Below are 26,899 nucleotides of genomic sequence, written 5' to 3'. Positions count from 1 at the left end.
CCGCCCACCCTGTGGACCTCTGTCTGCAGCACCGTGGCCTCAGCCTCCCCCAGCTCTGCCTGCGGCAGAGAGGCCGCTAGAACCTTCCAGGGGGTGTGGCTCCGGCCCCACGTGAGCCTCCCTGGCCGCCCACCCGCGCCACCAGTCCGCTCAGGGCTTGCTCTCCTAGGGCAGGTCTCCCCACCGCTGCGCCTTCCTACCTTCCTGGGACCTGGCACCGCCGCGCACCCACAGAGACTGACGGGTCGGATGTCTCTCCCGGAGGCCTGTTCGGCACGGGCTGCCTCAGGCTGCAGAACTGCTGGGACTTCTCGCTTGTTTGTTGACGATTTTGGCTCACGGTTGGAGATTTTCTTCTCGGGAGCCCCGGCATCCGTGGGCAGCCCTCTCGGCTCACGGCCGCTGGTTCAACCTCCACTTCCCAGGGCCCTGGACCCCACGCCTCGTCAGCCCCTCCGCACTGACACCCCGGCTTCCCACGGCCCACAGCTTCCGCTCTTGGCCTGCCTGTTTCTTGGGTCACTCCCACAGCACCCCTGGTCCCACCGCAGTGAGCGCTGCCCCCCTCTCCAGGGTTGGCACTCACCCACCCCCTGCAGAGCCCCCATCTCTGGCTCTGCAGCATGAGCTGCCTTCCCGGAAGGCTTCCTAAACTCTACCCCCCACCCCTTCTCGGAAAACAAGCCACAGGCTGGCCGGACTTCCTGCCTCCCCCAGAGACCTTATCTTTACCCAGTAGTTCCTGCGCCAGGGCACGCTGAGCTCTCCACCCCAGCCCCACACCTCCAGGGCCCTCGTCCATCTCGGCTCCTGGGTCTTCACCTCCTTTCCTTCCAGCATCAGCATGGAAATTCCCACCTCTGCCCCTTGGTAACCGGCACCCTCACTTCCTCACCCCACGGAGGCCTGCCTGGCCCCTGGAGGTGCCTGGTGGTGTCTGCGGGGAGGAGGGAATGTACTCCTAGACGCTGCTCTCTGCTTCCACCCCACGCTGCCCAGCTGGCCCTTGTAGGAGACCCCCGACCACCATGGACCGCGTCCAAAAGGGGCTGCTGAGGGCTGCTTCTAGTTGACTTGGATGATATTCCCACTCATTGGATTCCGTGTAAATTTTAGAATCATTCTGTCGTCTAGTCCCCCTCCTTCAATAGTTTAATTCGGGAAAATTTTACGTCTTTGCAAGACTGAGTCTTCTGTGAACTTGGTGCCTTTCCTTCCTTCCTTAAACTTTCCTTCAGTGTCACTCAGTTTTCTCATAAAGCCTCCACCTCTTTCATTAGAGTAATTCCTAGATATTTAATATTTTTGTTGCTTTTATAAAGTGTATCTAGTTAAAAGAATTCATTTTCTGTTTATTCTCACATATAGAAAAACGAGTGACTTGTTTATTGACAAGTTATCCAGTTATCTCGATAAACTTTCTTCTGAGTTCTGCTAACCTATCTGCAGATTCTTCTGGATTATCACATTCCCAGTGGCCTTGTCTGTGAGAATGACAGTTTCCAACACTTACGATTTTCTTCTTAACTTACTGCGCTGGCTAAGACCTCCAGGGCAAAGTCAGATAGAAATGGTGAGAGTAGCCTGTTTTTGATCTCAGAAAGTAGGACGTTGGCTGTGAGCTGTGTTCTGGTGACACTTCTTATCAGATTAAGGAAATTCCCTCCCACTTCTAGTTTACAAAGTCTTACCTTATTTATTTATTATCAAATGTATATTGAATGTTATATACTTTTTTTGCCTCTCTGAAGATGACTGTGATTTTTCTCTCGTAGTATTTCAATGTGGGAGTTTACAGTGATTTTCTAACGTTAAACCGACATTGCGCTCCTGGAGAAAAGCCAGCTTGGACGTAATTAGTATGTTTTGCACACATGGCTGATTCTGTTGCTTCTGGGCCTGGGGTTTTCTCTGTGGGAGGCTTTTCCTTCTTTAAACACAGCATTCTTGAGGGGTAATTGACACACTAAATAGCACACATAAAAAGCATACAGTTTGGTCAGTTTTGACGTATGTGCACACCCAGGAAACCCTCACCACGACCAAGAGAACATGCATTTCCACCAGCCCAGAGCTTCCTCCTCTCCGCCCCCGGCCCCTCTTCTCCAGGCAATACTGACCTGTTTTCTGTCCCTGTCAGTCAGTTTTATGTAAATGGAATCATGTCCCTGTGGCCGTGTAGTTCACCCTTTTTATTCTGTTTTTATTGTGTTGTATGGATTTGCCACATTTGCCTGTTGACAGCCGTTTTTGTTGCTTGAGTTTTCGGCTGTTGTGAATAATGCAGCTATAAACGTTCCTGTACAAGACCTTTCATACGCACAGGCTTTAATTCCTCCTGGGTAACTACCTAGGAGTGAGATGGCGGGATCGCGTGGTGGGGTGTGTGTAACTCGCTGTGAAATGCCGCACCCTCCCCGGGCGGCTGCATACCGTGAGCGCGGCTGCCCACGTCTTCACCGATGACACTCGGCGGTCTTTGAATTCCAGTCCTTCTGACAGGCCTGTAGGGGCTGCATTGTTGTTTTAATTTGAAATTCCCCAGAGGGTTATTTGCCATCCATGTTTCTTCTTTGGTGAAGTTCAAATACTTTGCCTATTAGATCATTGGGTGATTTGCTTATCCTTGCGTATGAGGGTGCATTATATCTTCTGAATATCAGTCCTTTCTTAGATGTGTGCTTCTCAAGTATTTTCTCTCGGTCTGTCGTTTGTCCTTTGCGCTCTCTATTTCAAAGAAAAGTTTTAAATTTTGATGTAGTCCATTTATCTATTGGTTCTTTTATATTTTGTATTTTGGGGTCATATCTAAGAAATACTTGCATAATCCCAGGTCACAAAGGTTTTCTCCTATGTTTTCTTCTAGAAGTTTTATAATTTTAGATTTTACATTTAGGTCTATAATGCATTTTGAGTTAATTTTTGCATATGGTATGAGATATGGATCAAAGTTCACTGTTTTCTACTGAGTTGCTTTGATAAAAATCCATTGTCCATATATTTGTGGATCTATTTCTGGTCTCCCTATTCAGTTCCATTCGTCTGTTTGTCTGTCTTAACACCAATGCATTTTCTTGATTCCTGTAGCTTTATAATAAATCTGAAATCAGGTGGTGTCAGTCCTCCAAATTTGTTACCCTTTTTCAAAGTTGTTTCGGCTCTTCTAGGTCCTTTGAATTTCCACATGAGTCTTAGGATAAACTTGTCGATTTCTACAGACAAGTTTTCGGGAGGCTTTGGATGAGATTACATTGAAACTAGAGATCAGTTTGGTGAGAAGCGATGTATTAATGATGTTGAGGCTTCTGGTCCAGGGACACAGAGCATCTCTTGATTTATTTAGGCCTTTAATTTGCCCCAGTGGTCATCTGTAGTTCTCAGTGTGTAGATCTTTCATGTCTTTTGTTGGGTGCATTCCTAAGTAGTTCATATTCTTGGTGATGTTGTAATTGGTATTTTCAAGTTTTAATTTGCAATTGTTTGTTGCTAGTATATAGAAGTACAGTTGATTTTTTGTACATTGATCTCATGTCATGCAACTCACTTAGTAGTCCAAAAAGCGAAGCAGAGACATGGAAGATACATAAAAGATCCACACCAAACTTCTAGAGATGAAAACCAAATGTATGAGATGAAAGTTACACTGGATGGGACAATATATATATGTTAAATAAATTATAAGAAAAGATGAATATAATGTGTAAGGAGAGGAGAGTTTCAGTAAGATATGGATAAACAAGAAGAAAAACAAATGAAAAGCTTCCAACTGAAAAATACAGTATTTGCTATTAAAATCATTAACAGAATTAGTATCAGATAGGATGTGAAATAAAAGGATCATGTGAAATACTACAATATTAATTCAAGACACGCTGTCGTGGGTTTGGGATGCTTGTTGTATAAGAAATATAGCTAAAAAGTCAATAGAAATAAAATGGAACACTAAAAAAGCAACCCAAAAGAAGTTAGGGGAAGAGGAACAAAGAGTAGCTGGACAAATAGAAAACAATGGTATGGCAGACTTACACTCTACCATGTCAATAATTGCGTTTAATGTAAATGGACCAAACAATCTAATTAAATGGTGGAATGGCTAAAAAAACAAGGCCACGTTTCATGCTATTTACAAGAGATGTACTTTAAATAGAATGACACAAATAGGATAAAAATTAAAAGATGAAAAATGTATACCATGCAAACAGTAAGTATATGAAAGCTCGTGTGGCCACACGAATGGCAGATAAAATAAACTTCAAGAGGAGGCGTATTACTGAGATTGAGGAGCGTCTTGTAATGACAACAGGGCCACCTCTCCAGAACGACAAGGTAATCTTACAGGTGAATGCAGCTATTAACAGTTTCAAGATATGTGAAATGAAAATGGACATAACTAAGAGCAGAAATAGACAAAACCACATCATAGTTGGAGGACTTACTGTTCCATGCTCAACCATTGCTAGAAAATGAAGACAAAAGATTCAGTTATTCATAGGAAAAGTAAACAACACTACCAACCACAATGACCCAATAAAAATTCATAAACCTTACACTGAACCCCTGCACAGTACATATTCTTTTCAAGAGCACATGGTACAGTCACCAATGTAGACTGTATGAGGCAATACAGTAACTGTCAATAAATTAGAAAGGATTGAAATCAGAAGAGTATATTCCCAGACCACACAGAATTAAACTAGAAATAAATAACAGAAATATATTTAGAAACTCCCCCAAATACTTGGAAATTAAGCAACATACTTCTCAGAAACCATGGGTCGAAGAAGAAATCACAAAAGAAATTAGAAAATATTTCAAATTGAGTGATGAGGAATACAAAACAAGCCTTTTGACAAAGATGACTTCACTGGTGAATTCTGTCAAACACTTAAGGAAAAATATTGCCAGTCACCCACAAATTGGAGACAAGGAATAGAGGAAAAGGAAATACTTCCCAAATCTTTCCATTAGGCCAGCATAGCCCTCAAAATCGACCAGGAAATACAGAGCAATATACTTTGTGAACATAATATTTGCAATTAGACTTTAGCAACATATAAAACAGATAATATAACATATAAAACAGATAATATAGCACAACCGGTTTCAGTTTGGCCCAGGAATGGAAGATCAGTTTAACATGCAAAAGTCACCACAGTAATCTTTGAAAAAACTGAACGTCGTTTTGAGCGCCAGAGTTGGAGGAGAGAAGACGGATTGCCAGCAAGTTGGGTCACTCCTCTGGATGAGGGACAGCACGGCCCTGACAAGTTCATTACCCCATGTTTCCTTGGGTGGTTAGCTAAGGTCCCCCCATTCAGTGGAGGGGTGTGAAATTTAAAGAAGATTGTGTATTGTTAGACTGGGCCAGAGTCTCTCGTGAGACATGTAAGTCTCGTTCCCAAATCCCCCATCCCTGAGATAGGCTTTGGGTATATGGAAGCCAATAGCAGCCCCACCAGTGACCCTTTGGTCTCACAAGTTACCCTTTGGTCTCTGCCAGTTGGCCTTTAATACATTATACAGGAAACCAGGGTAGCGACATCAATGTCCAACACAACAGACTATGAGGCAGAGAAGGTATTTTCAGGCATACTAACGTCAACGTACCTGATAAAACAGTCGCAAAGTCTCTAAAAGGAAAACTGATCGGCCTACTGGGAGAGATCTGAAGCTACTAATAGTGCTCTGTCCATCACGAAGTCAAGCCAACAAGCAAGTATTTTTGATAGCAAGAAAGACACTTGAATAACCTCCCCATCACAGCACATGCAGCTGTTCAAGCGCTACCTGAACATTTACATAAATGGGACTCATTTGGGCCAGTGCCTCTCTGACTATCTGTAGTAAGGAGTTGGTGTATTGCATGGTTTTTGTTATTTTGCAACCTGTTATGAGCCAATATTTTTTCAAAACATAATAGAAGTGACTTACTGGAAAAAAAATCATGTGCTCGGTAAGCACAGCAATGTCGAAGTTTCTATGTCACTGCCTCCTCTCAGTTTCTGTCCTGGTCTCAGCACAGACAGAGCAGACCATTCACAGACAGCCTCAGTCTGTGCGCCACACTTAAATTGCATGTACGAGCCATAAAGCCTAGTTGATTGTCCTGGGATGATTAACGTCTATACGGGAAAAACAGATTTTACCCTTAGCCCTTACCGTACACAAAAATCAGTTCCACATGGATTTAAGATGTAAATGTGAAAAGTAAAACTTTAAATATGGGCAACTATCTTTCTGATATTTCCAGGGCAAGGACAGATTTTTAAACCCAAAAAAGTGCTATAGCTCCAAAATATAAGACCGATAATTTTAAAGTATCCATTTATTTTTTAAAAATGCCATAGTGTGAAAAGGAGGCCCCGAAGAGGAAGCACATCACTGCAACACATAAAACTGAAAAACGGCCATTAGCTACAATACATAAAGCAGTGCTACAAACCACGAGAATAAGACAGAAACCACAAGAGAAGAGCATGTACACGAGCAGGCATTTTACAGAAGAAGATACAAGTCTGATGAATAAACATATATAAAGAGATTCTCTACTTCATTCATAATCAGAGAAATGCAAATTGGGACCAGAATTAAATACCATTTTGTGCCCATTAGTCGGGTAAAAATTAGGACCTCCGTTAGTATTAAGTGTTGTGAATGGACAGGAACACTTGGACATGCTGGTAAGAGTTGAATGGGTTCAAACACTTAAGAAGTGACATGGTGTCATGTATGACGTAGACCTTGAGACTCCTGGCCTAGAGATGCTCCTGCAAGGTGTTCCAGGAAGCATGCATTAACGGCCTGAGCATCACTCCTTGCAGCAGCAGGAACGTGGGAATAATCTGATGGGTAGTGGACAGTCCTGGTCACTGACTCCCAGCCACGGCTCACAGGGCGCCTAGAGGTAATGATGGAATCATTTCTAGAAATTCAAAAATAAGAAAAATGAAACAATGTGAAAACATTGGCAAGAAAACCACCGAGAATATCAGAAGGGAAATTCGGGGCAGTGGTCACCTCTGGAGGCACAGGGACAGGACGGAGGCAGGCAGGTGCAGCTGGAAGTGAGGTGCTCGTTCTGGGATTAGCAGCGGATTGCTTGGTGTTCACTGTTCTTATACCTTGATTTACATGAGGAATTCCTCATACATTCTTTTCAACGTACCAAGGGTGATATGAAAGATAATAAAGGACAAGCTTGCTTTAGGCTTTTTCCTTTTGCCTCTCCTCTGGGCCCTCTGGTAGGTCCTGCAGTGGCTGGTCCTCTCTCTGGGTCCATCCAGCTTCCACAGGCATCACTGCCCTTTGGGGGACCCTTCTGTTGCCAAGCCCCACCACTGCTCTGTGCTGGCATCTCCTTTGGAGTCTCAGTAAGCAGAAGCCACACCCCTGGAATTCAGGAGCGCGCCTTCGTCCACCACGCGGGGCTAACTCTTCTGCACGTAGGGAAACTGTGTTGCTTGCTCCCGGAATTTTAAACAGCAGCTCTGAGACGAATGCAGAGCCAGGGGACAGATGAGAGAACACACACTTACAATCCCCAGTCCCTTTGATGTGAAAATTCTGCTCCCGGGCCAAGCCAGCTCACCCTTTGGACCCTGGGAGGTTGTGTGTTCTCTGCTTTTGTTTTACTTGGAAGAGATTTTGGCTTTGTCAAGGTCATTCTTTTTAGCCCAGAGTGCATTAAATGTCACATACTTACCTGCCCATATTTCTATGTGGCTCTTCGCAAACCTTTTACCTACAAAGGAAGAGGGAATTTCCAGGAGAGCATCCTATTTTCAGCTCCAACTCTACTCCACACCTTCTTGCTTATCCACAGCCTTTTGGGTGCCCAGAGAAGTAATACTTTTTACGTCTGTGGTCTAAGGATTCATGGCTACTGGGTTGCCTCTTAAGGAACTTCTGGGATAGTTGTGTGTCTTCTTGTGAGTAAGAAGGAAGGGGAAGTCAGTGCACAAAATCAACCTGGTAGAAAATACTGTTACCACAGAATCTACCGCTAAGGAGAGCTTGGCCCATGGAGGGAGGTCAAGGAGCCTGTGGGGGTTACAGCCCAGGAGCAATCTTGAGGGGAAAAGGCTCACTGGATATTGCAAACATGTAGTCCATCCTCTCCCCTAAGACTTGTTTGAGTGTAGATTTTACACTTCTAGGAGGCTGAATCCAAGAAAAAGATATAATGTAAAATTAACAGGCAAAGAGACCAGTAAAGTGTATATTTAAAGGAAAATAATGACTTGATAAGATGGCTATAAATATTCACGCAATTGCAAAAGTTGACTTTCAAAAATAGAAGAAAATAGGAATTTCCCTGGTGGTCCAGTGGTTAAGACTCCACGCTCCCAATGCAGGGGGCCCAGGTTCAATCCCTCGTCAGGGAACTAGATCCCACGTGCTGCAACAAAGACACGGTGCAGCCAAATAAATAAATGTTAAAAAAAAAAAAAAGAAGAAAATACATTTAAACATACTTAAAACTAATATTATGAAACTAAAATCCCTGAGTTGGGGCAGACTGGTGTATTGCATGGAAAGTGGAGAGGAAAAGTATGCTAAAGGTCTCTTTTTGCTCAGATCAAAAGAACTCTTCAGGTTAATAAGTCTATGTGTACTTTCAAACTTACGGGTAATCATTAGTAGAATGACAACAGAACATAAAGACACCAAAGCATCGCAGAAGAAAAGGAACACACAGAATATGACAAATTCAGCAACTAATAGGGAAAGGATATATGTCATAAAGCCGTATTTACCAGCAGTCACAATAAACGTGACATAATTCTCCTGTTAAAAAGAAAGAATCTTTAATTATGTCAAACGAACGGATTGTACCAGGCACTCCTCAAGGACAAAATGGCGTAGAGACCTTAAAATGCTGGGATGGACAAAAGAAAACATGTGTCAGCAATTATCAAAGGGGACAAAAATATGTTCTGCTGCTAAAAGGTACAATTTGTTAAAAGATAAACCACCAGTCTTAATGTGCATTGAATATATCAAAGTAACTTTTAAAATAAAGCGGCATTTAACAAAACATGATTATAATGTGAGAAATCAGCACATCTTACTTAGAAATGACAAGATCACATTGATTTAAGACAAGTGTTAAATTACACGATTAAAAAGTAATTAACAGAGACAAAAATATAACAGAAGTGTTTTGTAATCTCAAGATAGAGGTCTTTTTTTTTTTTTTTTAATATTTATTTAGGCTGCACTGTGTCTTAGTTGCAGCATGCATGCAGGATCTAGTTCCCTGACCAGGGATGGAAACTGGGCCCCCTGCATTGGGAGCGCGGGGTCTTAACCACTGGACCGCCAGGAAAGTCCGAGAAAGTCTTTTTAAGCATGATCTAAATTTTGAAAGCCATAAAGGAAAAGTTCTGAAATTTTTAACTACATAAAAATCTAAATGTCTATATGACAAATCAAACAAGAGACTGGGAGAAATTATTTTCAACGCATAAAACAGGAAAATAACAAATATTTATTTGATATGGATATATAAAGAGTTCTAGGACAACCGGCAGTCCAGGGAGCGGGACCCATCGGAATCGCTGGGCGGCCGGGACTCGTCGCCGGACCCCCTGGCGCAGGGCCTGGTCTGGATCCTCTTGGCGCGCGTTTCTTCACTGGGGGCCTCCGACTGGGGACCAGGGACCAGGCAACTTTTTTTCCGAACGTTCCTGGGCGCGGTACGACTGCCAGGGAAGGGATGGAATTCTCTTCCAAGTTTCACCGCAGGCCGCCCTCAGCCCGGGAGAGCAAACTGAGCAATTTCTGCCCTGTCCTCTTGGGTCGATAGCACACCCTTTGCGCAGGAAGAAAGTTTCCTTTTTTCCTCCCTCCCTGACGCCACAATGTTTTCATAAATGAAACAAGTAAAAGTATGATAATATTTAAAATAAACCTATACCTATTTTTTAAAAGTTCTAAAAACCTCATAAGAAATATATTAAACACGATGAGGATATGGGGAGGGGGAGGGGTGAGCTGTGACAGGGCGAGAGAGAGGCATGGACATATACACACTAACAAACGTAAGGTAGATAGCTAGTGGGAAGCAGCCGCATGGCACAGGGAGATCAGCTCGGTGCTTTGTGATCGCCTGGAGGGGTGGGATAGGGAGGGTGGGAGGGAGGGAGACGCAGGAGGGAAGAGATATGGGAACATATGTATATGTATAACGGATTCACTTTGTTATAAAGCAGAAACTAACACACCATTGTAAAGCAATTACACCCCAATAAAGATGTTAAAAAAAAAGAAATATATTAAACACGAATATAAAGAGGGAAAAATATATAGATATTTTATTAAATTAAAAATTAAAATAGCTAATAAATGAGTGAAAAGCTGATGAACTTTATTGAGCAGAGAAATGCAAAATAGAGTAATGAGATAGCATTTTCTCAGTTGTCAGTAACTGACAGCATCCAGTGGCAGAAAACACGTGTAGAAATGAGCGCGCCTGACCACTGTGCAGGGCTCTGAAGGACCGACTACTGTGCAGGGCTCTGAAGGACCGACCACTGTGCAGGGCTCTGAAGGACCGCAACCTTCCTGAGGGGCAATTTTATGTATCTATTCACATCTCAAGTCTGCACGCCTGATGATCTAACAACCTCACTCTCACAGAACTATCTTATGGAAATATATGCACCTCTGAACAAAAATACATATGCAAGGATATCATTGCAGCACTGTTTGTAATGGCAAAAGGTTGGGGGAAAACTAACTGTTCATCAACTCAAAATCGACAAATTATGAAATATTCACAAAATGAAATATTCTCCAGTCATGAAGATGAATGATGAAGAGCTGTATGTTCCAGGTCTAAAAATACATACCTGTGGTATAATTATTGCTAAGAAGATAATTTTGTGATTACTGTGATACAATTCTCTGGGAGGGAAATGTGTGTGTGTGTGTGTATTTATATAAGTTTTTAAAAATCAGAAGAATACACAGAAGACTGCTAACCATAACAGGGCACACGCTATTAACTGATAATCTAACATCCATTTCCAATCACTTTCTTCTTTGAATACATCCACTTTTTAAAGTCTGGAAAAGCTAAATGCTCACATTCCAACCTCTTTTGCACATAGGAGTGGCTACGTTCTAACCAATAATAAAAGCAATTTCAGGTTTCCTGGACGTTTTTTGGAAAGCTCTTGAATAAGCGCTGACAACGGGATAAAGGGAGAAGCAAGAGAAGCACTTCCAGAATGGTGGATTAAGAACTCTGAAAATCTGCTCCTTCATAACTGTGATGAAAACACTACCAAAATGTCAAAATAAAGAAAGATGAACACTGCCTCGGAAAACTGCAGGACATCATCAAGAATACCCACGTATGCATAATGGAAGCCTCTGGAGGAGAGAAAAGAAGAAGGGGAGAGAAAGACTATTGGAGCAAATAACTGCTAGAAACTTCCAAAGTCGATGACAAACATTCATCTGCATATGCAAGAGACTTAACAAACTCCAAGGAAAATAAACTGGAGTGCCACACCTACACACCTCATGGTCACACTGTCAGAGACAAAGACAAAGAGGGAACCGTGGAAGCAGCAGGAGAAAGTGAACCCCATGTGTAAGCAATCCTCCATAAAATAACAGTTGACTTCTCACCAGAAACTGTGGAGGCCAGAGGCAGTGAAATGACATAATCCAAGTGCAGAAAGAAGACAGTTGACCCTTGAACAACGCTGGGGTTAGGGGTTCCCACTCTCCACACAGTCAAAAATTCGCATATAACTTATAGATGCTCCTCTGTACACGCGACTCCTCCATAGCCATGGTTCCAAATCAACCAACTGCACATCGTGTAGCACGGTAGTATTTACTATTTTTTATTGAGGTATATTTGCTGTACAGTAGTATATAAGTTACAGGTGTGCAATATAATGATTCACATTTTTAAAGGTTACACTCCATTTATAGTTATTATAAAATATTGGCTATATTCCCTGTAGCTTCTTTTATACCTAATAATCTGTACCTTTTACTCCCCTCCCCCTTTATTGCTCCTTCCCCCTTCCCTCTCCCCGCTGGAAACCACTAGTTTGAGTATTTACTATTTTTAAAAATTCACAAAGGGCTTCCCTGGTGGTCCAGTGGCTAAGACTCTGTGCTCCCAATGCAGGGGGCCTGGGTTCGATCCCTGATCAGGGAACTAGATCCCACATGCCACAACTAAGATTTCACATGCTGCAGCTAAAAATCCCACATGCTGCAACAAAAACAGAAGATCCCGCCAGCCACAACTAAGACCCAGCACAGCCAAATAAATAAATAAATATTTTAAAAAACCATAAAACAAAACAAAAAAAATCCACACATAAGCAAGTGGACCCACACGTGTTGCTCACCCATGTTGTTCATGCGTCAACTGTACTGTCAGTCAAGAATTCTATATCCAGAAGTACAATCCTTCAAAAAAGAAGGAGAGGGGGCTTCCCTGGTGGCGCAGTGGTTGAGAGTCCGCCTGCCGATGCAGGGGACACGGGATCGTGCCCCAGTCCGGGAAGATCCCACATGCCGTGGAGCGCCTGGGCCCGTGAGCCATGGCCGCTGAGCCTGCGCGTCCGGAGCCTGTGCTCCGCAACGGGAGAGGCCACGACAGCGAGAGGCCCGCGTCCCGCAAAAAAAAAAAGAAGGAGAGATTCAAACATTCTCAGATAAACCCAAATTGAGAGAATTCACCACTAGCAGGCCTGCCTTACAAGAAATCTTAAAGGGAGTACTTCAGGCTAAAATGAAAAGATACTAGACAGTAATTTAAATCCACATGAAAAATGGAAATTGACAGTAAAAGTAACTACATATGGCATAAATGAATTTTCATTTGTAACTCTTTTCTTCTATCTAATTTAAAACACATAACTCAATAATTATAAAAGTGTCAATAGACTTACTATGTATAAAGATGTCATTTGTATGACAAAAATTACACAAAAGCAGGAGAGAGAACAAGGTCAAATTGGGGCAAATTTTGAATAATATTGAAATTAAGTTGGTATTAATAAAACTAGATCATTTTAAGTTAAGATGGTCATTGTAGTCTCCAGGGCAACCAATAAGAAAATAACTCATAATTATAATATAATAATATATAATTTATAGTCTCTATTATAATACATTAATTATACTATAAAGTAATGTAATGTATATGAATATATAGCTTAAACAAAGAATGGAATTAAAATAGCATATTTGAAAATATCAATTTCATACACACACACACACATGAATAGAGGTTAGAGGACCAAAGAAGACATCAGACACACATAAAACGAATAGAAAAATGGTAGATGTAAATCTTACCTTATCAGTAACTTTATTAAATGTAAACAGACTATACACTCAAATCAAAGGCAGAGATTGGCAGAATGGATTTTTTTAATGATTTTTTTCACACGATCTACAAGACATACATTTTAGATTCAAAGACAGCAAAAGGTTGAAAGTAAAGGATAGAAAAAGGTGTTATGCAAACAGTAACCAAAAAGAGCTGAAGTTCTATAGTAATATCCGACAAAATAGATTCTATGACAAAAATTATTGCTGGAGACAACAAGGATATTTTGTTATGATAAAAGAATCAATCCATCAGGAAGATACAGCAATTATGAATATACAGGTACCTAACAACAGAGCCCCAAAATTTAGATTAATCAAAAACTCAGATAATTGAAAGGAGAAATAGACAATTCATCGATACTAGCTAGAGACACCAACCTTCCCTTTCACTAATGTATATAGAGAACAACTAGGCAAAATATCAGCAAGGAGATAAACGACTTGACCAACAATAAAGCCCAACTCGATTTAATAGCCATCTAGAGCAAGGGCTCCCAACCTCCGGGCCATGGACCGCTACCGTCCATGGCCTGTTAGGAATGGGGCTGCACAGCAGGAGGTGAGTGGTGGGCAAGTGGCTGTATTTATAGCTGCTCCCCATCACTCCCATTACCGCCCGAGCTCCGCCTCCTGTCAGATCAGTGGTGGCATTAGAATCTTGTAGGAGCGCAAACCCTGCTGTGAACTGCACATGCAAGGGATCTAGGTTGCGCGCTCCTTATGAGAACCTAATGCCTGATGATCTGAGTTGGAGCTGAGGCGATGATGCTAGCGCTGGGGAGTGGCTGCAAATACAGATTATCATTAGCGGAGAGCTTTGACTGCACAGAGACCATAATAAATGAACTGCTTGCAGACCCATATCAAAACCCTATCAGTGAGCGGCAAGTGAAAACAAGCTCAGGGCTCCCACTGATTCCGCATTACTGTGAGTTGTATAATTATTTCAGTATATATTACAATGTAATAATCATAGAAATAAAGTGCACAATAAATGTAATGCGCTTGAACCATCCCAAAACCAACCCCCTCCCCGGTCTGTGGAAAAATTGTCTTCCACAAAACTGTTCCCTGGTGCCGAAAAGGTTGGGGACCGCTGATCTATAACACACTTCACCCATCAGCAGTGACATATACATTCTTCTCGAGGACACATGGAACATTCTCCAGGACAGCCTGTGGATTAGGCTGTAACTTAGGATCTCAATAAATGTAAAGACATTGAGTTCATACAAGGTATATTCACTGACCACAAGAGAATAAAATGAAATATCAATAACAAGGAAATTTTGAAAAGTAAAAAATATGTGAGAAGTAGACAATACACTTCTAAATAACAAGTGGGTGAAAGAAGAAATCACTAAGCAAGTTAGAAAATATTTTTTGGTGAATGAGACTGAAAACACAACATATGAAAACATAGGAGATGCAGCTAAAGCACTGCTTAGAGGAAAACTTATACCTGTAATGCATATACCATTTATACCTGTAAACACCTACATTAAATAAGAAGAAAGATCTCAAATCAGTAACTTAACTTTCCATCCTAATTAAGTAGAAGCAGAAGAGCAAGTTAAACCCAAAGCAAGCAGAAGGGAAGATGTAATAAATTCTAGAGTAGAAATCAATTGAATAGGAATACAAAAACAATAGAGAAAAAATTTAAATCAAAATTGATGATTTGAAAATATTATTTTAACATATATGGCTAGAATGATCATGAAAAAAAGAGGGATGATTCAAATCCTTAAAATCAGGAATGAGAGTGAGAGCATCACAAGTGACCTTACAGAAATAAAAACATGATTCTACGGGATACTATACGGGATGCTACAAGCATCTGTGTGCCAGCAAAATAGGTAACCTAGAAGAAATGGACCAATTCCTAGAAAACCAACACATTCTAGACCAGCTGCCAAAACAGACTTAAGAAGAAAGAGAAAATCTGAATGTACCTATAATGTTAAGAGATTGAATAAGTAATCAAAAAACTTCCAGCAAGGAAGATTCCAGGCTCACATGACTTCATGGTGAATTCTACTAAATGTTTAAAGGAAAATTAATACCAATTGTTCACACACACTTCCCAGCTCATTTTAAGAGAGTTGTATTACCCAGTTACCAGAACCAGACACAGATATCATAAGAAAAAAATACAATGTCTCTTATGACTACACACTCAAAAGTTCTCAGCAAAATACTAGCTAACCAAATCCAGCAACACATAGAACAAATTATATGGCACGACCAAGTAGGATTTATCTCAGCAATGCTAGGTTGATTTAACATATAAAAGTCAATGTAATGCACAATACTTACACGGCGAAAGACAAAAGCTGCATGATCATCTCAATGGATGCAGAAATACTTTTGACAAAATTCAACACCTTTTCATCACAAAAACACTACACAAGCTAAGAATATGTGGGAACTTCCTCAAGCAGATAAAAGGCATCTACTAAAAACTCACAGGTAACATTATACTCAATGGTGAAAGATTGCTTTCTCCCTAAGACCAGGAACAAGACAAGAATGCCCGCTCTCACCACTTCTACTCAACAGAGCCCTGGAGGTGCCCGAGCAATCACGCAAGAGAAAGAAATGAAAGATGTTCAAACTGGAAACAAAAAAGTGAAACTGTGTCTATTCGTAGATAATGTGATCCTGTATATAGGAAGTCCTAAGGAGTGTATAAAAACGATTAGAACTGTATGAGTTCAGCAAGGTTGCAGAATGCAAGGTCAGTATACAAAATTCAGCTGTATTTCTAGACACTACCAATGAACTATGCATAAGTGAAGTGAAGAAAAAGCTCCATTTACAATAGCATCAAAAAACAAAATAGGAAGAAATTAACAAAAGAAGTATAAAACTTGAACACTGAAAACTATAAAACCTCACTGAAGTAAATTAAATCTAAATACATGGAAAGACTTTCCCCCTCTGTGGATCAGAAGACTTAATATTGTACCATTGTTAAGGTGGTGCTATGGGCTGAATTGTGTGTCCCTCCCCTCCGCCAAATCCATATGTTGGACTGCTAACCCCCAGCACCTCAGAACGTGACTGTATTTGGAGACAGGGCTTTTAAAGGGGTGAGTAAGTTGAAATTAGGCATTAGGGTGGGTCCTAATGCAATCTGGTCTGTGTCCTTATAAGAAGAGGAGATTAGGATACACAGAGACGGGGGGACCTGCGCACAGAGGAGAGGCCATGTGAAGAGGTAGCAAGAGGGGTGCTGCCTGCAAGCCAGGGAGAGAGCCCTCAGAAGAAAGCAAACCTGCCAACACCTGATCTTGGACGTATCTTCCAGAACCGTGAGAAGAAATTTCTATTGCTTATGCCACCCAGTCTACGGTGCTTTGTTATGGCGGCCGCAGCAAACTCATACAGACAGCTCTTCTCTCAAAGTGATGCACAGACTTATTGCAATCCCTTTCAAAATCCCACTTATCTGTTTTGTAGGAATTGACAAACTAATCCGAAAATTCATATGGAAATGCAAGAAGTTCAGAATACCTTCTTTAAAAATCTTTAAAAAGAAGAACTAACTTAAAGAACTCACTTCCTAACTTAAAAGCTTAACACAAAGCTACAGTTATCAAGACACTGTGGAACTGGCATAAGGATAGACATACAGAATAATGGAATAGAATTGAGAGTCTGGAAGTAAACCCTCACATCTGTGGTCAACTGACTTTTGACAAAAGTACCAAGACAGTTGGCACTCTTGGGGATTTCCCCATTCCTGAAGTTTGCTCTTTTCAACAAATGGTGTTGGGACAAAGGCTGCCCATATGCAAAGGACTAAGTTGGACCCGATCTCATACCATATACAAAACAGCTCAAAATGGATGGTTCACGTAGAAGAAAACCTCAGAATAAATCTTCATGAACTTAGATTAGGCAATGATTTCTTAGATACGAACCAAAGCACAAGTGACAAAAGAAAAAATAGATCAACTTGACTTCATCAAGATGTAAACCTTTTGTGCTACCGAGGACATCAGCAAGGAAGTAAAAAGACAACCCACAGGACGGGAGAAAATACTTGCAAATTCTATACCCAACGGGGACTTGTACCCAGAATAAACCATTTGGATGCAACTTCTCTGGAACATGTTTCCTCTGAGTTGTCAAAGTCCATGGTTTCCCTACACAATATTCCTTCTATGCCATTCAAAGTATTGCAGGGTAGCTTTTTAAAAGATATCTGCTATTCTTCCAGGACTTTATTTCAAGTTGCTGCCACTGATTCTGCCAGTGTTGAAGGTGTGGCTCCCCCCAGGCCATGCCAGGGCACAGGAAGTTATTTTAAGTACACTTTAACCAAGATACGTGTTTACATGTGCCTTTTAAATGTAGGCACAGGTCTGATACACAGAATCAAAGTAAGTGCAAAAGAAATCTTTTAGTAGGTATAAAAGAAAGATGAGAAATAATACAAAAGTCGGCAGCAGTTTTTCTTTCTTAATGGGACTGAAAATAGGAGAACTACCGCGGTAGGGAGAGTCTGTACGCTCACATCTTGCTTTATCCAGTTCTGCATTGTTTGATTTGTTACAAGGAGCATGTCTTAATTTCCTAATTGAGATGATATTTGTAATCTTTATAAATAATTGTTTAACTTCAATAAGGCCTTTCCATATTGTTTTACTAGTAAATTCTATCAAAATTTCAAAGTCCAGATAATTCCCTAACAATTTAAAGTATCCCAGACAATAGAAAAAGATGGAGAGAATTGTAATTGTTTCTAGAGTTAGCACAATTCTTACAGCAGATATAATAAAACATAAGAAACTGAAGCCCAATTTTGTCTATGGCTATAGATGCACAACTACTAAAAACACTATTAACAAGTTAAACCCGCGAGCATGTAAAGAGTATCGTTCCATGAAAATCTTGGCTGTGAAGCGGAACTATAAGACTGCTTTTATACGAAACAATGTTTTCATCCAGCATCATACCAGCAGGTTTAAGGAGAAAAGTCCTAGGATTGTCTCAATTAAAAAGATATTTCATTACCTCAGCACTCATCCCTGCTAAACACTCCTTGCTAACTAGAGAAAGAAGAAAATCATCCCAATGTGATTGCCTCTTTGCTACAACCAAACAACAATAGACTTGATGGAGAAGTACCCATTCCCGCCAGGCACAAGGCAAGGCCACCTCTGTCATCCCGATTAGTCAACATTGTCCGAGAAGGTGCAGGCAACTGAATAAGATCCAAGACAAATAAAAAGGTCTTTTGCTTCTGCAAAGAAGGACTCAACAATATCTTTACTCTCAAAAGACATCTGTACCTGCATTTAGAATTTGTTGTTGTTTGGCCCTCCAACGGCATTTCCACAGAGGACCTAGAATAGTAGGGCCTAGCCCCAGACCACCCAGGCTGCACCCCTGTGAGGTCTAGATTCACCTGCGCCTGCCCTTGGGCCCCTTTGCAGGATGCACACGCTCAGATAAGCTGCCAGGTGTAGTTATTCTCAGCCAACGGGGGCCAGAGGGCCTTCTCTGCCTCAAACGTCTGCTGTCCTCACGACCACCAGTCAGGGCTTGAACTGGAGCCCCAGGGAAGGCTGACCCTGCCCAACCCTCAGCACCAGCAAGAGGGACAAACCAAGAAGAAAAATGCCACGTGGACCCGGATGTCTGTCTGGCAGGCCTGGCAGAGGAAGAGGGCAGAGGGGGGTCAAGGTTGCTCAGTCTCCATCCTGCGGAATGCGCCCTGCAGCCCCACACCAGCCCCTGGGAGGAACGAGCAGAGCCCACGCAAGCTGGCAGGGCCTGCCGCCCAGCAGCTCACGGGCACAAAACAGGCCTGAGACTCCTGCCAAGGCCAACGCCCCTACATGGCACAATAAGTTAACAAGTCCAACACCAGTGACATGGCTGCAGGTCTAGACGCAGAAAAATCACATTGCTAGCAAACTGGGTGGGAAAGTGGGTTAAAATTCAGTATGTGGAATGCAGCCTCGGTTTTACATAAATAAATATACAGAAGGTGATTTTTGTGCACAAAGATAAGATATGTTAAAACATAAAGTCTACCAAAATAGTTCATTGATTTAAACACAATAAAAATCCTAACGTATTTTTTTTTAATTTGAAGAAATGATTCTAAACAGTGATTATCCCCTAATTTTCTACGTTAAAAATGTAGTTACGTTTTTCAAAATTGGTCAACTCTTTTCTTTTTCTTTCTTTTTTTTTCTTCTACTGAATTTGCCAGTTGATCTGACAAAGTGGAATAAATGTCAGATGCTGCATTTTCCTTCTCTGGCTTATGAATTTGGCTGTTGGTGATTCAGTGCCACTGGGGCTGCTCAGACAAACCTGCTCAGAGGTGAGACCTGCACCAGGAGATCAGGCACTCTGCCATGGAGACTGTCGGCACATAATTGATGTTGCCTTACGTAAATCCTACCCCAAACAAACCCATGTAAACAGGACCGTACTCCTTCTTGTCCAATCAGTGTCAAAGGGAGGACAGGCCATCACCCCGTGTTCTGAGGTGTGGGTTGGTGGAGCTCCCCGGGATGCCGAGTTTACTGACATTGGTGCAGGTGTCAGTAGCCAGTGCTGGCAGAGCCCAGGCGTGGCCAAGTGGGTGCCTGGATGGAGTTCTAAGCGGCAAACACTGAAGGGATCGGCCTTTGAAATGGTGGCCAACAGCAGCTAATAATAAACTAATATCTTGGGCCAGAGGAAAAGGAAGGTGACATTGGTTGGCTGGTCACCCTCCTTCTCAAGGATGCGCTATAAAAGCTGTGCCTCTCCCCAGGAGTGTCCGCATGAGTCGGCAGATCCCCGGAAGGCACCATGGCCGCCCTGGGCATCGTGGTCGCCCTGCTGGTGTGGATGGCCACCCTGCTGCTCATCTCCATCTGGAAACACATCTACAGCAGCTGGCAACTGCCCCCTGGCCCTTTCCCACTGCCCATCGTTGGGAACATTTTCCAGTTGGAATTTAAGGATATTCCCAAGTCCTTCACCAGGGTAAGAGAAATATTGTTGGTTTGAGGGAGGAGCATTCAGGAATTAGATGTAATATGTGTGCATTCAATTCACTCTCAGACAAATTGTAATTCGATACCAGCTTGTTATGAATTCGCTGAATTACCAGTAGCACCCAAGAGTGATATTCAAAATATTTAGCTAGTGTTACAGCTCGGGTATGGAGCTCAGTGGGCCTTGGCCATGGCTGGCCCCGAAGGCCCTTGCTCGAGCGAAGCGTTAACTGCCGTGCTGTCGTTGGGTGGCTTGGCCAGGGCAGTGTGGCCGGGGCTGCTGCTCTTTGCCACTGGGATGCAAGGAGGGACACGCGTTGAGACCAGACGCACACTAGCTGCGCGTCAACCTGCAGCACTCCGTAGCCGCCAAAGAACAGGGGGAAAAGTGAAGTGTTTGACCCCCCCCCCACCCACTACGATTGCTGTGAACAGTGAACGAGCTAACAAATCTAAAAACAAAATGCGTTAATGAGTCTATTAAATGAGCTAGTAAAAGAACGCCACAGGGCACGGAGCCGCTCTGAAAGGCGTTGACGAGCTCCCGGCAGAGGAAGACGTGCTCGGGCCTCCGAACAGTATGGCTCCGGGGCCTCCAGCAGCGTCCTGGGGTCCGGGACCTTGACTGGGGACAGCAGACAGGGGTGGGGGTGGGGGTGGGGGGTGGGGCGGATATGGGCAAAGGGGCCTCAGGGGGAACAAGAGGAATCGGCCTTCCCAGTTACTTGTTCCCCGGAGGGAGGGCAGCTAGGCACACCCAGGTGCGCCGTGCGCTGGAGGTGTTCCCGGCAGAAGAAGCCTCTAGGGAGGTCTTCCCCAGATCACTCTGGGTTCTCCTGGTCAACAACAGCGACCTTGGGGGGCACGTTAAAGCGAGGCATGTTCCCCAAGTCCGCGGTGGCTTCACTCCCCGGCCTGGTGGCCTCCGCAGCTGGCAGAGCGTTTCGGCCCGGTGTTCACCCTGTACCTGGGCTCACGGCGCTTCGTGGTCCTGCACGGCTACAAGGCCGTGAAGGAGGTCCTGCTCGACTACAGGAATGAGTTTTCTGGCAGAGGAGAAATCCCCGCGTTCCGGGTGCACCAGGACAAAGGTGCGTCCGACTTGGGGGGGGCGGTGCTTGTGGGGTGGGGAAGATGCTGGGGGGAGGTACTGAGATAACAGTAACAACATGCTAAAGACAGAAAGGTGAAGCGATCCGCAGACAACTCGGGTGAAGGTTGGTGCATTCACTCACTCAGTCATTGCTCTGCACCTTCTGATGGACCCAGAGTGGACAAGACCTGGAGCACCCACCCTCCGGCCAGCAGGACAGACGTGTTCATAGAGAAATAGGACCCAGGGAGCTGCTTCTGACGGCTGGGCCGGGCCTCCCCCCGCAGACCTTCCCGCCTCCCTGGGCCCTCAGTCTCCCCTGGGAGCTCTTTCCAGTCACAGTTTCAACTACTCGTGGGTGTTGGGGCTCCATCCACCGAGGGCCCCTCACCTACGATGGGCACCCCGCTTCTCCATCGAGGGGGCCTCCCGATGTCCTACCTGGGGCTGTTCTTAGACCAGGAAGGGGGTGTTGAGACTTCCCAGTGACCCCGTCTCCCCAGGCTCACCTCTTTCCTCTGCCCCTCCCCCCTCCGGTGTCTCCAGAGCCCCTGAGTTCCCCTCCGGCAGGCGGAGGAGGCCTTGGCGGGGCAGGGGTGGGGTGGGGTCTAACTGGTCTTTATCTGAGTGTTTTCCAGACTCCTGACTTCAGACTCCATCTTCCGCGTCTCCCAGGAGGTCCTGGAGCCTGGGCGGGGGCGCCCCTCCCCCACCTCTGAGCTCTGAAAGCTCCCTGCCCCACCTGCTGTCCTCCAGCCTCACCTGCTTGGCCTTTGTCATTTGCTCCCTGGTGTTTGAGATCCAAAGCAGATGAGAAGGAAACAGTGTCCCACCAACCCAGCAAAACTTGGAAGCCTCTAGCGCTTCCTGAGTCAACTTCGGTGATGAGCCTCTAGAAAACTTTTATTCATTTTATGTAGAATTTTCAAACTGATGTGCTTACAGTTGTATACGGGCTCCTTGCCTTATTTTTCCAGTCTGCATTTCCGAGGTTATATCCTGCCACGACCAATGGCGGTTGATTGTCCCTCTTAGATATTGTGGGTGGGTTTGTTATTGGGGGCGGCTCAAAGCAAAATTAACCACCCTAATCTTTGTCATTAACACAAGAGGAGACTTACTGGAGGAGAGCCCCAGGAGAGCAGGAGTTGTGGGGCCAAAGAGCTCCATCCTGGCTCTGGGGACCCTTTATCTGCCAGCCCTGGTCCAAGTCATGGGCCCCTGAGAGCAGTCAGGCAGGGGCCAGCATCCACATCCTGCAGGTGGGACACAAGGGGCTTGCCTGCCTCCTGCCTGAGGGCTCCAAAGTGCTGTTTTTGTATGTCCCACACGGCCCAGGGCTGACCCTGAGCCTCAGCCAGGCCCTGGACCAGGGCTGCATTTGGTCCCCAGGAATAATGACGTGAGCATTGGTGACTACCAATAGTGTGGAGCAGCGGCTGCGTATTAAAGTGCCGAGGGGGCCGCACCCATCCTTTCAGTCAATCTTCACAAAGCTCTGGGAGAGGAGATTTGTTGCCCCATTTCAGCCTGTTTGGATCCCGAATGATGGTGCGCCTCTGGGTTCTGTCTCTTCCTCTCTCCATCTCTGTGTCTCTCTGACTCTGTCTCTTTCGCTCTCCATCTCTGTCTCTGTCTTTCTGTCTCTGTATCTCTGTCTCCCTCTGTCTCTTCTCACATTTTTCTGTATCTTCCACCTTTTCTTTCTACACAGTTCTTGCCAGAACATTTTAAAATTAACTGCTTCTCTGCCCCTCCCTCCTTAACCACCCCTTCTCCTTATCACATGCTGTTCAGGGTGGTCCCCCAGCGCCTCTCCTCCTACCTTCCTTCTGGCTTCTCTGGTCCTTAGGACTAGGGGCACAGCCTCTGCTCTGTCCTCTGGCCTCCTCAGCACACGCTCCCTGGTCCCTGCCACCGCTTGCTTGTCTGCCCTGTGTCCTGGGTCAGCAACTTGGAAGGCTGGAGCTGCCCGAGGCCTGGCCGGGCTGATGGCATAGACACCCGCGAGTTTGGAGCGTCCCTCCCCTAGGTTCCCTCTTGGGCTGCTGTGCCACGTACCCAGCATCCACTTGGCCCGTTATGCAGTGCCCCACAGGAATCGGCACCAGGATACCTGAACACAGGACCCTGAACTCAGTGTCACCTGTGCTTTTAACCTGGTGAACGGCACCTGTAAATGGGTCTTCTTGGTGCCCACACACCCATCAGTAGTCATGCTGTCCATCCCCGGGCTTGACTCCATGGCAGCCTCCTTGGGTCACATCCCTATCCTCCCACCCCTGCCTGTGCTTCCCCTGCAGACCGTCCAGGTGTCCCTTTGGGGTAGAATGAAGCCCCAATGAAGCCCTATACCTCTCAGGTCCGGCCAGACTTCCTTCTGGAATGTCCGGGGCCATGGCTTTCCTCAGGCCTCCACGTGCAGGAGGGAACCAGATCAAGATCTTCCCGGATCCGGAGGTCTCCGTGGTCCGGGGGCCCTGTGACCTCAGATTTTAGTAAGGACTTGCTGTGAAGCCACAGAGTGTGAGCTGAGGTGTCTATAGTGTGAGGGTAAAAAAATCATTGGAAACAGGATGGCTTCAAGGAAATTAGTCAGTAAACAGGAAAGAGGCAGAGGTTTTTCTCAGTGGTCAGGTGTGGTTTCCCTCCTGTGGGGAGGACACAAGGCAGAGTGGGGAAAGCAAGCAGGCTGGTGGTTGCAGAGCTTACAGGGGCAACGGAGGAAGCCAGCCGGCCCCAACGGCTTCTCTCCAAACCCAAGCATCTGTCACTGCGCGGGTCAGTGCGGCCCCTGGTCCCTCCCGCGCAGAGCGCAGCGCAGGGCGCCCATCACTCCTGCCCCTTTCTCCTGAGAGGACAGTTTGCAGTGACAGCCTGCTGCTCCCTCTTCCTTAGGGATTATTTTCAATAATGGACCGACCTGGCAGGACACCCGGCGGTTCTCCCTGACCACCCTCCGTGACTTCGGGATGGGGAAACAGGGCAATGAGCAGCGGATCCAGAGGGAGGCCCAGCTCCTGCTGGGGGCGCTCCGGAAGACCCATGGTGCGTACAGCCTGGCCTGGGCCCCACGACCCCTGACGACCGAGGCAGCGCCCCACGTTGGCCCCCAGACGCCACTTCACAAGCTGGTTTCCCCTCTAACCCAGGGAGCGGGCGTGGTCATCAAGGGTGCCGCTGGTGTGTCCTGAATAACTGACAAGTGAAGAAAACCCGAGTGGTTCCCAGTCACCACCTCCCGAGAATTCTCACAGTCCTAGGGTGTCTCTTCACAAGCACTGGAAATGGCCCTCCTGCCACACCCACGAGCGAAGCGCCCTGATGGCTCCCCTGTTTTCCAGGCCAGCCCTTCGACCCCACCTTTGTCATCGGCTTCGCGCCCTACAACGTCATCTCCGACATCCTCTTCCACAGACGCGCTGACTACAACGACAGGACGGCCCTGAGGATGCTGAGTCTGTTCAATGAGAACTTCTACCTGCTCAGCACACCCTGGATCCAGGTGAAGCACTTCCCTCCCTCTCGCCTGGTCTGCACCCGGCTTCAGTCGAGGGTTTACAGCAGGGAAAGGATAAGAAGGGGTACTTGTGTGTGCGGACAGACAGGCACACAAGACTAGAGAGCCTGAGCGCTCCTTCGGGACACTTCCACGGGGCCCGCCTTTCCCCCTTGCTAACCGCAGGACACTTACCATTTCACTCTTTAAAATCAGTCCTCACCAGGCACACGGTGCCTCTGCCTATGTGCTCGCATTCCCACCACGGAACTCACACGACCTCGTAGAGTGGTGCCCAGAAAGACACTTTCAGCCAAAATATTCTAAACAGTACAATAGTGGCAGCCGTCAGTTCAGGTTTGGAGAAGGTTGTCAGCCTAGTACGCCAAGTGCTATTGCATCTGGAAAAAATATGTATAGTGAGAAAATTCTCTCCCTCCCTCCCTCTCTCTCTAGCTTTATAATAATTTCTCAGGCTGTATACGTTACCTGCCTGGAAGCCATAGAAAACTAATGAAAAATGTGTCTGAAATAAAAGAGTACGCTCTAGAAGGAGTGAAGGACCACCAGAGGTCGCTGGAGGCCAGCTGCCCCCGAGACTTCACTGACACCATGCTGTTGGAAATGGAGAAGGTACCCTCACAGCTCTCAGCGTCCAGACCAGGCGGAGCCGGGCACTCGGCCGTTGTGAGAGGGTCTGCGGGGGCAGGGCGCATCTTTCAGATTTGTATTATGACCTGCACTGCAGTGTCCACGCCGCCCACACCGTGTACATTCTGATGCTCTTAGTTTTATACAAGTGCACTGGCTTGAGCGTGACCACCACACCTCGACACACGGCCAGCCTTCCTGGCCGCCCTAGGCTCCACTGTACTGTCCACTGTGCCGGCCAACAGGATGGCCTTTCTTGGGGAAGCCATCAGGGGGCTGTGAGACCGGGTGAGTGGGCCCCTCACGTAGGCTCCCTCCAGCCCAGCCTCTTAACCACTTCTGATCAACTGACTAAGGACCACATGTCACCTGGGGAGAGGCCCTCGGTGCTCCTCGTCAGCACGTAACCCCCACGTCGTGCATGGACTAAGGGGGCCCGGGCCCTCCCGGCACCACCTCTCTGGCACCCCCCGGGTCGCCCGCCCAGATCAGTCAAGCTTCTCTTCCTTCCTCGGCATCACACGTGGCTCCAGAGGCACACGTGAGCTCCACACCTGCCTCCTGGAAGGCTGCCCTTGGAGTCTGAGAGTCTCTCCTCCCACCCCTCCCACCTCCCACCCCATGCCCAGCTCCCCTGTGACTTCCCTGCCTCCTGGGACCTAAGGCAGCGGCCGTGGGGTGGAATGAGGCCGAGGGCAGCCCTGCAGAAGCCCCACAGCTCAGGCCTGAGCTGCTGGAGGTCGTGGCGCAGGGCCAGGGAGAGCCCCACCCCCAGGAGGGCCCTCGGTGCTGTAGAAGGAGCACGGACCCCACAGCCAGGTGAGGGCACAGTCCCACCCGTGGTCGGTTTTCTGGGAGCCTCTGTTCCCTAGCCTTGCAATGGAGACGATGGTGTCTGTGCAGGATGGGCCCCCTGTGGAGCTGGCAGGGCTGCCAGGTGCTCTTCTGCTGAGGGACACAGGGTCTCTTTCTCATCCACCTGAACACCTCCCTGTATTGAGGCCCTATCTCTCACATCGCAGGAAAAACACAGTACAGACCCTGTGTACACTTTGGACAACATTGCCGTGACCGTGGCTGACCTGCTCTTTGCGGGGACAGAGACCACCAGCACCACCCTGAGATACGGGCTCCTGATTCTCATGAAATACCCGGAGGTCGAAGGTAGGACAAGTAACAGGCAAGGCCACCGGACCATGTGGCCGTCACACCTGCACGGTCAGCCTGGAGCATTTAGGCTTCAGCTTCCCGTCGGCCACACGGGGACTGCTGGTT

General features: G+C 45.8%; 1 protein-coding gene across 1 annotated transcript in view; it reads left to right on the top strand.

Annotated features, from left to right (window-relative positions):
• CYP2E1 (cytochrome P450 family 2 subfamily E member 1) overlaps nucleotides 1–26,899 on the top strand; it is a 55,107-nt gene that overhangs the window by 24,688 nt on the left and 3,520 nt on the right. The window contains exons 2-7 of the mRNA XM_030831951.2: nucleotides 20,156–20,370; nucleotides 21,313–21,472; nucleotides 24,373–24,522; nucleotides 24,819–24,979; nucleotides 25,430–25,606; nucleotides 26,647–26,788. Of these exons, the coding sequence (XP_030687811.1) occupies nucleotides 20,194–20,370; nucleotides 21,313–21,472; nucleotides 24,373–24,522; nucleotides 24,819–24,979; nucleotides 25,430–25,606; nucleotides 26,647–26,788 (967 nt within the window). The 5' untranslated portion in view covers nucleotides 20,156–20,193. The remainder of the gene's footprint in view (nucleotides 1–20,155; nucleotides 20,371–21,312; nucleotides 21,473–24,372; nucleotides 24,523–24,818; nucleotides 24,980–25,429; nucleotides 25,607–26,646; nucleotides 26,789–26,899) is intronic.

Source organism: Globicephala melas, chromosome 16 (assembly GCF_963455315.2).
Source record: "Globicephala melas chromosome 16, mGloMel1.2, whole genome shotgun sequence".
Classification (NCBI taxonomy): Eukaryota; Metazoa; Chordata; class Mammalia; order Artiodactyla; family Delphinidae; genus Globicephala; species Globicephala melas.
The sequence above is the reverse complement of the archived record's forward strand: the minus strand, read 5'-3'. Positions and strand labels throughout refer to the sequence as shown.